Raw genomic sequence first — 14,931 nt, 5'->3', positions numbered from 1 at the left:
AGTAATGATATTTTTTTTCAGGTTTCTTACTTCTTTCTGGTAGAGGATTATAAATCTACCAGTTGATTTTTTATCGAATGAAGCTGTGTTCAAACCTACTTTCAGGTGGTTAGAAATACTTAAGACTTTTTTCCTTGATTAAACTTCGTACAGTTGAAACAAATACCAATAAAATTTGAATATTTGTTATTCCAAATATATAGTGTGTTTATATATAAAGAATATTAGTAAACTCTTTATGTTTCACCATTTAAAAAGGTTGGGGTTTTTTTTCATATAAAAAGGAAATTAGTGTAAAATTCCATACACCCCTGACTACAGCAAGATTAAGAATTTATTATTTCTAAGAAGTTAACTCATTTTTATACTGGGGTGTAAAAATTGAAAAATTCTTAAGAAAGAACTTCCATGACGTATTTTTACAACACTGTTGTTGTTGCACTAGTAATTTTGAATCTTTTTAATTTTGGCAGTTTAAAAAAAAAAATATTTTGGCAATAAAAAATTTGAAGTTTGCCCCAATTTCTTTTCTTTCTTTTTTTTGGTTTGCAAGATTCTTGCTTCGTTAGAAATAAAGGTCTTTTGATTTTATCTATCATAGTATATTTCTCCTCCATTTATATTTACTATATGGTACATAAAAACCTTTCTATGAATTTAAAATAAATAAGTTCTCCCAGCCAATTTGAAATGATCTGTCCTAACTAATTTTTAACCATCATCCTTGATGATGACTAACAAGTCAACGAACAAACCAATGATATAAATGTTATTTCATACCTAGTTTCTCTATAGAATTTTTTGCATGAAAGCTATTTTCAATTCAATAAAATAAATTTTTGATGTTCATTTCAAACAGTTAATGTAACATTGAATGTACACATTTTAGAAATACCCATGACAACACTTAGTCAAGTCAATTCAATAATATTCTGCAAAAGACAATTCATCAATAAATTTTCAATCAAACTGCACAATCAACCCAATCTAGTTAAATGAATATTGATTTTTGTGATGTGTCATTCTTTGATATTTGGAAACATAACTGTAATATATATTAAACATCAAATACTATATTTACACATTTTGATAATTAGATCTATTGTAGGATAAAAGTTTATTTCCTTTAAATAATTAAGTAGTTTTACCTTGAAAATTATACATTTGATTTCTCATCCTTTTACCCTCCATCCCATAAGCGAGTAGAATTGTAAATGTCTAATTGAAATCTGCCAGCCCTTAACTTTCATAATATACCCATGCAATATTAATAATATATCCACCCTTTATTAAGATAATATACCCAGATTTCATCAACATTTCCATTAAATATGTCAAAACTGAAAATATATATACATGAAACTTAAACAACTACAAAAAATATCATCTGCCATATTGAATTCAGTCTCTAATATTGTATTGATTGTTTCCAGGAATTTTTTTTAGAAATTTCTAACTCTTGTCCATTTCTTTAAAATTTTCATACCATTAACATAGATTTGCTAATGAGTGCTCATTTATTATTATCATTTCTACCACCTGTTTAAACATATGCAAGACTTCCACCTGTTGACTTGCATTCAATATGGAAGCCTGCCTACACAAGCACAGGAATGTATCACTTACTTGCTTAATAATGGCGGACTGTGCAAGTTTGGCGACATCAGGCTTGGTTTCTCCATTGAGGGCTTCAGATGTCACCTCATCACTGGAGTCCCCATCCATGTCCATGGGGTCTATTCCGACGGGCGCCACTTTGATGGTTTATAATTGGTAATCCAAACCTGTCGCAATCCGTCCTCTGAAAAAACAACAAAATTCCTGAACTTCGTAGAAAATGAGAGACATGGATGCAGAAATGATTGACACAGGACCCAGAAGGGGGAAAAGTCAAGTTTTTAATTATAAAAGTTTCTATTTGAGCATTGATTAGAGATTTAAGTAAATTCTTTAATTATTAATAAATCATGCTAAGCACCTGCCGAGAAGACTAATTATTAATTCTATACATTGACAATGTGAATATTTGATTGTAGTAAGACTCCTCATTATAATACCTGGATATAATCATCATATCCAAATAAGCTCGGAATAAGAATCCCGAACCAATCCTCAAGACATTGCAATCAAATATTACTAGGATATCAACCAATCAGAATTAAGTGAGGCTATACCTCGTTTCTAATTATTGACATAAAATGTATTGCTAATGCTGATGTTGTTTTTTTTATTTCATGGAATAATCAATAAGAACTCTGTCACTAATTAGATTCAGAACTTCAAAAGCATGACTGATTTACAATGAAGATTTCAGGAAAATCAATTTCATGATCAATATCATTATTTTATTCCAAGTTTAGATGCATTAATTTTTTCAATTCTACATTTGTTCAAGTAATGTGTTAGTCATGAACATGAGAAAGAGGTCAAATAAAAGAATCAAGAGAATCGAAATTTCTGCTTTCTTTAACAATTTTAGAAATGTTGAAGTGGGAATTAAATTTATATGTACTATGCATAAAAGTTTTAAAAATTGTGTATATCCTGACTGCATAAAACCATTTGTTTAAATACACCTGGTTACTTAATTTCCTTTTTTCAAACCCCAAAAAATATTTTTCTTTCATTTTTATTATAAATAATATAATCATGAAGTAGCATATCTAAGGCCAAATAAAGTACAAGTTTTTCCCTCTGTCCTGATGGTTACAAAAAACAATTTAGAATATATACCTGGATACAATCACACGGAAGGACAATCTATTGAGTGCCAGTAGAATTGCAACCCCTACATGTATTTCCCGTCAAGAAAAATTCAAACAGACAGCTCTTATTTACATGTGTATCTTTCTGAGATTTGAAGACTTCTTATGAAATACCTACAAAAAATTTCCAGCAATTTACAGAGCTTTTCAATTTTTGGATTTTACCAATAACAAATTCTACATTTTTAACATAAAAATTAAAATTTACACTTACTTGTATGATGGCAAATTTCCATCATAATGAATCCCTATAGCAAAGGCTATCAAAAAGCAATCTATCCTTTGTACTTCGTCCAGTTATCACATTTGGATGAAAATATGGAGTTTTTACTTTGACCCCTATAGGACTATAATCACAAGTTTCTCAACTTAAAAAAATTGGGCATAGGACATTTGAGAGAAAATGAAAAATGCACATAGGGTCATTTGAGCACGGACATCATAGGACATTTAAGCGCTGGAATATTTTAACCGTATCTGGATTTTCAAATAGGACATTTGAGCGCAATATTTTATTTGATTTTACTCCTGAGTAATTCAGAAAGTTGGATTAAGTCAACAATACAAAGAGGTAGATTCAGATATCAGTAAATAGTTGAAAGGACTGTTTGTGATAGCTTTCTTAGATCCAGAGGAAGTAGCAGACTGTTTTGTCGAGGATTTCATGACCGTTTTACCTATCGACAAGCCTTGTAAAGACTTTTCCGATAACTTGACTGAAACTTACATCACAAACGAATCGTTGTTTCCCCCTTATCTCTGATCTGCAGTTCCATCTATGCCAAAACATACAAACAATGGACTGGCCTAGACTATAATGAGCAATTTCATCACAGTCACCCATTAATTTATACTTTCCTTGACACCTTTGTCAAATTACAATCTGTGACTAACATCAAAATTCAGTGAATATTGATGCACCTCAGAGCGGAACAGACAAGGAGAAGGTACAGAATATCCTGGACTTGCATTCGTGGCACTGCCAGCAGGAAATAACGAGGGTTTTTTATGTTAGCAGCCTAGGATATAAATTTCAAGCCTGAAACTAACTTGTAAATAATGCCATTGGCGAGTTTTAAGTTTTATGACAGTGCTTTGTTTTTTTAACAATTAAGAGATGTTTTGAACTGTGTGCGTTATAAACTCCACATTTTATTAACATCCTGCTCAAATTCCTAATTCTTTCTCCCTGTGGTGAGCAGGGGTAACAGATAATATCTGGCAAACGGAAGAAATACTCCTTCATCATTGTTGATTTTTTTTCGTTCAAATGTCCTAAAATTCCGGCACTCAAATGTCCTATACATTGGCACTCAAACATCTTTTTTTATCGCTAAAATGTCCTGCCATTTAGCTCAAATGTCCATTGCTGAAAAATTCCATGTGAAACCATTGTTGAAGTAACATATAACCATATATTTGAGAATGTATGAAAGAACATTTTTGTATTGTAAATCAAAAGGAGACAAAACAGAGGGGCTTGGAATTTAGGATTTGTGTTTCTTTTGGCACTCAGAGTAAAAGAAGGAACACATATATTCTATCCTTTTGAATAGTTGAATCATAAACTTTCCCACTAAACCTACTAGTTACTGATATCTGATGCTTAATATCTCTTTTTATTGAGAACTATATTAGCCGTTGTTTTAACTTAACCATTACTGTCTGAAATAACTAAGTAACCTTATCAACTTACAGAACATGAAAATAAGACTTAAATTCTCAACATCCTTGATTTTAACATCATATACATGATATAAGAAAAATACATCTTCAGAATGTCTTAGAAAAAGGTATACAAGTGAGCACACATGCTTTTAAACATCACAGAAAACTTCTAGACGTCTTCCTAAAACTTGAATGATACAAGATTAAACAATTAAACAGGGTCTAAAAACCATTACTATTGCCCAAGTTTAAAAGAGTTTAAATGAATTTAAAACAGAATTTCCAACCATAGCAAAGCTTCTAAAATGTCAAGCTATAAATTGCCTGGAGTTTAGAAATGTTTATAATTAATTTAGCAGAGACAATCAAATTGTTATAATGACAACAATGGAAGTTATATAAGTGTATTTTACAGTGAGGCTACAGGATACCCCTCGCTTAGAAAAAAAGCCTCTCACAGACCAAATACATTTTAAATGCTTTATCTGCTAAGGTAGCCTATTTTATTATGTTCATATTTCCAGAAAATATAATTGGTGCAGCAATTATCTGAAGGTTACATGGTTTTGTTCTGATGAATATCCTGGGTTTAAAATACTTCAAATGAAAAAAACAACAACAAATGTTTCCTCCTTCTAATTGGCACTACAATAATGATTACACAACAGTCAAAATGATTGATTGATTGTTGGTGTTTAAAGGCACTTTCAGGCTGATTGAGGAGGAAGGCTGAGTTCCCAGAGTACCCTAAACTTTAGTATTCAAACTGGCAACCCTAGTCAGTTAAGATCAGAATCAAATGCACCTTACCACGAGCAGCATTCAACCTCACAACCCTCAATACTGATATGGAAGTGATCACTGAAGGTGACCTTTTTAGACCACTAGTCCACAGCATATCCATTCCCCAACACACACAATAACCAAAAACTCATTGTCTAAATTTCAGACCATATGTTGCTTTCAAACACTTTAAAATCAAGTCTCACCATGCTCATCGGGAATAATAGCAGATTGACAAACTTTCTGGTTTCAAGTATAGCCTTTTTCATGATCTTTAAACAAGAAAAATAAAACGTGTCTGTCTACTGGTCTACTCTTAATACCAACAATGACCTGGACTGTGGTAAGAAACAGACAATTTCTTTTAGTGGCCTTCTGCATTAACAGAGGCAGCATAAAATCTCTTTGTGATAATTAATTTATCCTGATATCTTAAAAATATCATACAAATGCAAAAGTATTATTCCATATCAATTCAGCTTTTAAATTTTATCCCAATTTCTTAAATATACAAAAATCAGAAAAACTTTTTAAAAAAAAGCCAAAACAAATTTTGCCTTTATACACCACTAAATATCTAACTAATGTCTGGGAGACAAATAACAACCTTTCTTTTCAGAACATCATATTGATTTCTGCATAATTTGTTTACTATCTAAATGTTCCCCAGGGCACCCTCCATTATTGATTATAACAATCCAATTTCCCCATTATGCAGAATTTTTATACTCTTAGAAGCAATGAGTTGTATCAAGAATTCTAATGTAGAGATTGACAAAATTGATTTTCTCCCAATATAACACTGTGCCCACCAATGGTTAATCAAAATATCTCATTACATCTAATATATGTTGATTCAGTGCCAAATAGATATTTTCATTAATGTATTAACATATTCTATGAGACTTTAACATTATAAAATGATTCAATATAAATTGTCATATGCTTTATTAATTGATTGTTATATTTATAAGTTTACTACACCCTTTTACTATACATGATGTATACAGGGTACAACTCCTACAGCTGTATATTGACAAAGAACTGTTAATTCAGTAGGAATAATAATAATCCATCATTGATTTATATTAAACATAACAAAATTATTAAGTGTAGGAAAAATTTGAGATCATCATCTGGTCTTGCATACATGCATTTGTTTAAGTTATCAAACCAAATTTATTCATAAATGAAACAAAATATAACTATGTCATGACACATGTATTTTTCTGGTTATTTTGCTTTCCTTGGGCACAATTTTTTCATATGCAAGATATTGAGCAAAGATTCCATGGAAGAAAATTATAATTTGAACTCCAAGAATTACAAGGAAGTTTAAAATTATCATATCCTGCTGAGATTTTAAAAAAAATTCTTGATGCAGGACAAAAATAGTTAGAAACTTAACATTAACAATACAAAAAATATAACTTTGCAATTTTAAAGGGAAACTTTTATATCTGATGTCACAGTGATATGTATTAGCCATTATAATTAGTAAACCTTAAAATTTGAAGAAGAAAAAAACCATTAAAATATTGAAGCACACTCCACAATTTTTGAAGTTTACTTGAAAATAAGTTTCAAACTCAAAGTATGGAAAAATAGCTAAGAAATGAAAAACTTTTACTACAGGGATATATATGCAAATATTCTGTAAAATGTATGGAATTAACATGTACAATGTAGTTTTCCATCAAACTTAAGAGCTTTTACAGAGATTTCATCTTGAAGCCAATATTTTAAAGAATTCTAAACATCACCCTGGTTCAAGAACAATTCTATAATTTCAGTCTTGACCTTTCAAACTGAAAATAGAAAGGTTTTTTCCCTTCTCTATATCTTCCATCTATACAAGATTCAATTTACCCACAAGGTAAACTCAAATACCAGTAGAATTCTTTCCCACCCCAATATTTTTCATCTAGACCGGTTTCATTCCAAAAAATCAAGCAAGGGAAACTATATTTTTTATCAATAAAAACAATGAGTCCTGGACTCATGAAAATCTGTCAGGACTCATAATTTTCAAAACTGGTGAGTCTAAAGATGCATCAAGAGTGTAAAATTTTGAATCAACTGAGCACATATATATCATCATTTTATAAATTTTTTTTTTTAAATAATATAAATTTAGTGTCATTTCCTTGTTCTATTTTGTCATGGATACTGAAATAATAAATTATATAACAATAATATTTCATCTTCACAATGTTGGACTCGCCATGGCCAAAAATGATGGATCCCTGGACTCACCTTCAAAAATCCTTAGTGAGGACTGGGTGTCATTTGGACTCTTGGTGGATAGTTGTCTCATTGGCAATGATACCGCTTTTCCTTATTTTCATTAGAAAAGTACCCCTTTTTACATTTTACTTTTTGTAATTCAATGCTTCATGATTGGGCTATAAAAATCAATGAAATTTTTTTTCCCTTTTACTGTGGAAAAATAACCCAAAATAATAATAATAGTTTGAATTTTGTACAAAGAAAAAATCAAAAACTAAGTTTATTTATTACCGGTATATAAAAATAAGAAGATGTGATATGATTGACGATGGGAATGATGAGACAACTCTCCACAAGACACCAAATGACACTTCAAATTTAATAAAAGAACAGAGTTTCAATGTCCCCTGCATTGCACATATTTTATCTATCCATGGTACAAGGGCAATAACTAAAAAAATCACTTTTTTTGTTCTATAAGACTTTTCATTAATATCCAAAGAAATGAAGGCTTCAGAGCAAATGCAATGCGATTTCTGTTATAATTAATTTTTCCAAGGAATAACTTGTAAAAAATATTTGATCAGCACTTATTTCTGAAAGTGTCAAAGACATTGTTGATATAAACCTATGATACAAGTTTCATAAAATTCTGGCAAGAATTGTACACATGAGAGCGCTAATATTGCAATTTTCCATATAATCAATATTTCCAAGGAGCATAACTCTTTTAAAAATAATTGATTGGCACTGATTTTCAAACTCGTCCAAGATATTGCTGATATAAATTTTTGATAGCAGTTTGATAAAAATCTGGCAAGGATTGTACACATGAGAGCGCTAACGATGCAATTTTCCATATAATTAATGTTTCTAAGAGGCATAACTCTTAAAAATAATTGATCGGAACTGATTTTCAAAAGTGTCAAATTTAAGACATTGCTGATATAAATCTATAATATGAGTTTCATAAAATTCTGGCAAGAATTGAACACATGAGAGCGATTACATTGCAATGTTCCATATAATCAATATTTTCAAGGGACATAACTCTTTAAATAAACTGCTTCGCTGAGCACAGCTGGATACGCCCGCAGAGGTCCAACCCTGAACATATTATAGGTTTCTGAATAAATGTAGTCAAAGAACTTGAAATTGGTTATATGAATTGAATTCATATTCAATTAAAGATTTCTTGCTGTTGTGCAATACTTAGTAAATCTGTTGTCAGACTATAGACAAACAATAACTTCTCAATGTTATATCAGAAATTTATAAAAAAAACTAAATGGAGGTTACCTTAATAGATATAAATCAGTCACCAAAGTTTAATGAAAACTGCTCTAAGCACTTTAAGGATATTGTCCAAAAACTTAATAAAGTGCTCCGCTGGGGCACAGCTTGATACGACCGCAGAGGTCGAACCCTGAACAGTTGGGGCAAGTATGGACACAACATTCAAGCTTGATACAGCACTGAATTTGGATTGTAATTAAATATTTGACACAGCATAGGTTTCTCACACAGAATGAAAGTGGTCTAAGAACTTAAAAATTTTTAATTTACCTATTCAAACCATATCATTATTATTTGCTTTTATATATAAATCAGAAATAACCAATTTAAAATGGAAAATTTTAAAGAAAAAAAATGAAAAAAAAATCCCCCCCCCCAAATTTGTTGAACCCCCTTATGATTCATCATCCCCAAACTCAATCCCAGCCTTCCCTTTGTGGTATGGTCCCTTGCAGTACAATTTCAGAGAGATTCATACACTTGAACACAAGTAATTGTCTGGAAACTAGAAAAATGCTTGTTTTTTGGCCCCAAATTCCTAAACGTTTAGGGCAATTACCCCCAAACTCAAACCCAGCTTTCCCTTTGTGATATGGAACCTTGTAGTACAATTTCATAAAGATCCATACACTTACACACAAGTTATTGTCCTGAAACTAGAAAAATGCTTGTTTTTTTGCCCCTTTTTGGTCCCTAATTCCTAAAATTTTGAGGCAATTACCCCCAAAATCAATCCCAGCCTTCCCTTTGTGGTATGGTACCTTGCAGTACAATTTCAGAGAGATACATACATTTGAACACAAGTTATTGTCTGGAAACTAGAAAAATGCTTATTTTTGGCCCCTTTTTCCTAAACGTTTTGGGCAATAACCCCCAAACTCAATTCCAGCTTTCCCTTTGAGATATGGAACCTTGTAGTACAATTTCATAAAGATCCATACACTTACACACAAGTAATTGTCATGAAACTAGAAAAATGCTCGTTTTTTTACCCTTTTTGGCCCTAATTCCTAAAATTTTTAGGCAATTACCCCCAAAATCAATCCCAGCCTTCCCTTTGTGGTATGGTACCTTGCAGTACAATTTCAGAGAGATACATACATTTGAACACAAGTTATTGTCTGGAAACTAGAAAAATGCTTATTTTTGGCCCCTTTTTCCTAAACGTTTTGGGCAATAACCCCCAAACTCAATTCCAGCTTTCCCTTTGAGATATGGAACCTTGTAGTACAATTTCATAAAGATCCATACACTTACACACAAGTAATTGTCATGAAACTAGAAAAATGCTCGTTTTTTTACCCTTTTTGGCCCTAACTCCTAAAATTTGGAAGCAATTACCCCCAAAATTAATCCCAGCATTCCCTTTGTGATATGGAACCTTGTGGTACAATGTCAGAGAGATCCATACACTAACAAACAAGTTATGTCTGGAAGTTACAAAAATGCTTATTTTTGGCCCCTAATTCCTTAACTGTTGGTACCATAATCCCCAAAATCAATCCCCACCTTCCTTTTGTGGTATTGAACCTTATGGTAAAATTTCATAGAGATCCATTCACTTAAACCATGGAAGTAATATTGAAAGGAATAACAACGTCGTCACTTCAAAGGTTTCATCTGCGTTACCGCCCATCTTTCGATAACTCGTTAATTGGTTTAATATATGGCATGGTAATTGACTCTCGGCACGTGATAGATCAAATCACTGACACTTTTCGGTCTTTTTCATGTTCCCGGAAAATTACGAATAGACCAGTTGTTGTCGTATGTACGTACGAAGTAACCCGAATAGTTCACTCGTTACATTCCGCTGCTGTACGCTACCGAATAGAGTCGGTCATTCAATGTTGATTTTAGTCTATTTTTCCTATTTGTCTTTTTCGATCTTAATAGTTTAGGCCGACAGTTATCACATATTGAATTTAAGAAAAAGGGTGGATCATTTTCAATTTTAATACTTAAAACCAGTTAATTAAGAAGCCATTTCTGAAAGTTAAGAAGATGATTGTACAAAAAAATATGTGTCGACCCCCTTTTATTAAATACGAATAATCCAAGTCTTCCGTGTATACCAGGCAAATCAAATATTCACAATTTTAAACGTTTCTATTCTTTAATTTGTACATAAACAAATTCATATAAAATAAATTTGCGGTTAGACAGATAGCGTCAAGCTCGTTTTGTATGGTTGATTTTCTTTTTGCTGTAACGTGCTACATTAATATTAGTATTCAATTGTAAACACTTTTTTAAAATAGATATAAATTTAACATGTTTACGAACTTATGATCCCGATTTTAATTGTCCGGTTTCAATAACGTAATCAATTACTTGAAAGTAAATATTTTTATAAATCTCGATAAACTTGGCACATTTCAACAGTAAAATATTCTATGTCTACATCTGTCTACATTATTTTGTTCAACATCATGTGAAACCTGATCGATTCATCGGTATTTAACTGTTTTACTCGGGATCCGCTTTTAACCGGAAAATACTTTTAGAACAGTTTAAAACAAACAGTAAAAAGCAAAAATATGCTAAATTAAATACAATTTTCCATGCTAAACTGTTGTAGGTTGAACAATTCTCGTCCGTTTTTCAAGTTTTTTACATCATACGACGAAGGTAGAGGTTTTATATGATACAGCGCCACCTTCTTATTAATAAACCTCGGATTTCACACAGGTGCTTTATAATTACCGGACTCGATAAAATCACGTGACTGATAAGAAATTCCAGATGCCATTTTACAACCGCGGTATCACAGATAGTAACCAAAGGGGTATTGCCGCTGAGACTATAATTGGATAAAATCATATGACTTTAGTACAGAGCTCTGCAGGCTGTTAATACATGTTAATTAGTCGTTGTTTTTCCATTTAAATATTACTTCCATGCTTAAACTAAAGTTAGAGTGCAAAAACCAATTTGTCTTCGGACGACGACGACGCCAACGTCATACCAATATATGACCGCAAAATTTTTTGCGGTCATATAAAAACCAAGTCAATTTATCAGTGTAATACGGAAAAATGAAAATTAATATTTTCAAAATTTTGCTCTGGATACTGGTTTTTGGTCATAAACAAGCTTCTGTCCAAATTTCATAAAATTCCATGAAGGTTTCATCAAGTTATTGATGTCTAAAAAAACTTTTACCAACGAACTGAACCTAAATGTTGACACATCTGACAACAGAATCTAGGATTGCTATGTCTTGCTATCGCAAATTAAATAAATGTCGCAGACTCGAAAATAAATCAATCTAACTGATAAATGAACACCCAAATTTCTTAGCACTTTATGAAAGAATAATAATTAATTAAGAAGTCATTGAGTTTGCAAGGGGAGATAATCTTAATCACCTGCCATTATATAAAGCATAAAATGGTTGATGTTGAAGATTGAACTTTTAGTCTAAGATACATGATTTTTTTGCAAGTTGTTATTGACTTTGAACTAGCTGTCAGTAACTGCAAGCACTCTCAGATCTGCACTTTGTGTCTTTACTGTTTTTAGGGATGTATAAATACCCTGCCAGTCCAGTCTGTGTTTTTGTTAGATGTTTTTCTGCTTTATATCGATCTGAATAGTTAAGCCCATTTCAACTGATTTTTTATGGTTTGTTCTTATATTCTACTGTTACACCACTGTCCCAGGTTAGAGGGAGGGTTGCCGCCTATAAACACGTCTAACCCAGCCACATTCTATATGTGCCTGTCCCAAGTCAGGAGCCTGTGGAATATAGTTGTTGTCGTTGGTTTATATATATTATATTTGTTTTTCGTAAATTGTTTTGTTTTAAATGAGGCCATTAGTTTTCTCAATTGATTTGTTTTATATTTTTCATGTTGGGGCCTTTTAAAGCCGACTATACAGTATGGGTTTTCTCATTGTTGAAGGCCGTGTGGTGAACAGTTGTCTCATTGGCAATCATACCACGTCTCCTTTTTTATATTGGACTAGAACTATACATGTACAAAATGTAGATCGCAAGATTGCTAGACAACGGTCTTTTTCCTATAAAAAATCTTTAAATTTATAGATCAGGTCATTTCTTTGTCTTACAACAGACCAATATCATGGAAATGCATGTACATTGTACGAGAAACTGTTAGTCCCCCCAAGTTTAGGAAAGAGACTGGCAAATATGTCTAAAATCAAAATTCTCTAGATATAAAAAAATAAACTGTTATCACAGAGATATTTCTCGCCTTTTTGTAATTTTGATAATGCAAATGTTGAAATTAAAATAGCAATACTTTAACATGTAAGTTATGCAAATATTCAAAGTCGATAAACCATGACTGAAGGTACATGGCTAAACAATCTCTATGGAATGAGATGTGCCAATGCTTATACAACTGCATACCAAATACCATTGACTTATTATAAGTTGTTCCCTTTAAACAAACCTAAACACAAACATTAACTTGTAAACTATGTAAAAGTTTCAGTCAATGAACCATGATCAGGGGTGGGGCTATATAATCTCCAAGGGAACGATACTTGCAAATGCCAATAAATTTGCATACCAAATATCATTGACTTAACATAAGCAGTTCATCTTAAACTGATCTAATCACAAACTAATACATGTAAACTAAGCAAAAGTTTCAAAGTAAATAGACCATGACTGAGGGGGCAGGGCCAAATATTCTCCATGGAAATGAGATGTGCTAATGCTTATACAACTGAACACCAATTAACATTAGCCTACAACTAATGGTTTCCCTTGAACTGACCTAATCACAAACTAATACATGTTAACTTAGCAAAATTTTCAAAGTCTATAGAACATGACTAAGGGGACCGAGCCAAATAATCTCCATGGAAATGAGATATGCCGTTGCTTATACAACTGCATACCAAATATCATTGACCTACTACTAGTGGTTCCCCATAAATTGACCTAATCACAAACTAATGCATGTTAACTATGAACAGTTTCAAAGTCAATAGACCTTGACTAAGGGGGCGGGCCCAAATTATCTCCATGGTAATGAGATGTGCCAATGCTAATACAACTGCATACCAAATATCATTGACCTACCACTAGTGGTTCATCATGAACTAGACCTTATCACAAACTAATACATTGTTGATGCCGCCGGAAACAGCATACCTATGTCTCGCTTTTTGACTCCCACAAGAAAAGATATAACTAAACTAAATACAACACTCGTAAAATCCCTGAGTGTGGTTGGGATTATATATAGATTTTAGCTACCAGCTCTCCCCCTTTAAATCCCTTTTAGGTATATAGAAAAAACGTACTATAAAATCTGTTCATAAAAAGCCTTTCAATATCAGGGTTATGAACCATGTAAACAGTAAAATTACAGCAACCAGTAAAACAATATTTAATAGCATTGTACCAAAGAATTAAAATTATCATACTTAGGCTAAAATTATTAACCCATTTAAAATAGAAATTATGTCATTTTTTAGTATAATGTATATGTCTCACTGTTGGAATTATAAAATTGCATACAGATTGTCAAGAATAGTGCATGAAGACCTTTTGAAATGTCCCATTACATATTTTTTCTTCAGATTTTCAGATTGTTCACTGTTGTACTCAGTGTAAATACATTATATTCCACAGATAATTCTATTTCTTCTTCAAAAAAAAAAAGGACCTCACCCCGACCAATAAAAAATAAAAATAAATAAAATAAAATCTGTATTCTTACTTTTTTACCCATATGATTTTTTTAAAAGTTAAAGATACTTTTATAATGTTGCTGAAATTACAATCTGAACAAACTATAAACAAAAATCTGTGTTTATGATTATCAGCATGACTCTTTTACACCAAGTTTCAAAATACAAACATGTATAAAATATATTTTTTAAATAAATCTTAAAGCTTTCTGCTAAGAAATAGCTATTATTATTTTGTTTACTTTTTAATATATCCATGACAACAGACACACAAGTGTCAGCATCCATTCTTACTAGTTTCCACATCCTCTCAGCATCTGAATCAGAATAGAATGGCATCCAAAAAAATCAATATTTTCATTTGATGCCAGACAAAGACGGAGATAACTGTCATTTCCCCGTTCAATTTTCCTCAACTTTCATAATTTTTGCGCATTTACTTGATAAATTATGATAATAAAATGCCATAATATATACAAAATAATATATGCAAACCAAATATAATCAGCATCTCTTA

General features: G+C 31.7%; 1 protein-coding gene across 6 annotated transcripts in view; it reads right to left on the bottom strand.

Annotated features, from left to right (window-relative positions):
- LOC127730989 (POU domain, class 6, transcription factor 1-like) overlaps positions 1 to 14,931 on the bottom strand; it is a 44,537-nt gene that overhangs the window by 29,374 nt on the left and 232 nt on the right. For 3 of the 6 annotated variants that reach the window (XM_052239688.1, XM_052239692.1, XM_052239693.1), the window contains exons 1-2: positions 2,734 to 2,875; positions 1,627 to 1,801 (exon numbers count right to left, since the gene is read on the bottom strand). In XM_052239688.1, coding sequence (XP_052095648.1) covers positions 1,627 to 1,731 — 105 coding nt within the window. In that variant the 5' untranslated portion in view covers positions 1,732 to 1,801; positions 2,734 to 2,875. Of the gene's footprint in view, positions 1 to 1,626; positions 1,802 to 2,733; positions 2,876 to 14,656; positions 14,780 to 14,931 lie in introns of those variants that run through there. The other 3 variants (XM_052239691.1, XM_052239689.1, XM_052239690.1) reach the window with 2 other exon arrangements.

Source organism: Mytilus californianus, unplaced genomic scaffold (assembly GCF_021869535.1).
Source record: "Mytilus californianus isolate M0D057914Y unplaced genomic scaffold, xbMytCali1.0.p SCAF_2, whole genome shotgun sequence".
Taxonomy (NCBI): Eukaryota; Metazoa; Mollusca; class Bivalvia; order Mytilida; family Mytilidae; genus Mytilus; species Mytilus californianus.
The sequence above is the reverse complement of the archived record's forward strand: the minus strand, read 5'-3'. Positions and strand labels throughout refer to the sequence as shown.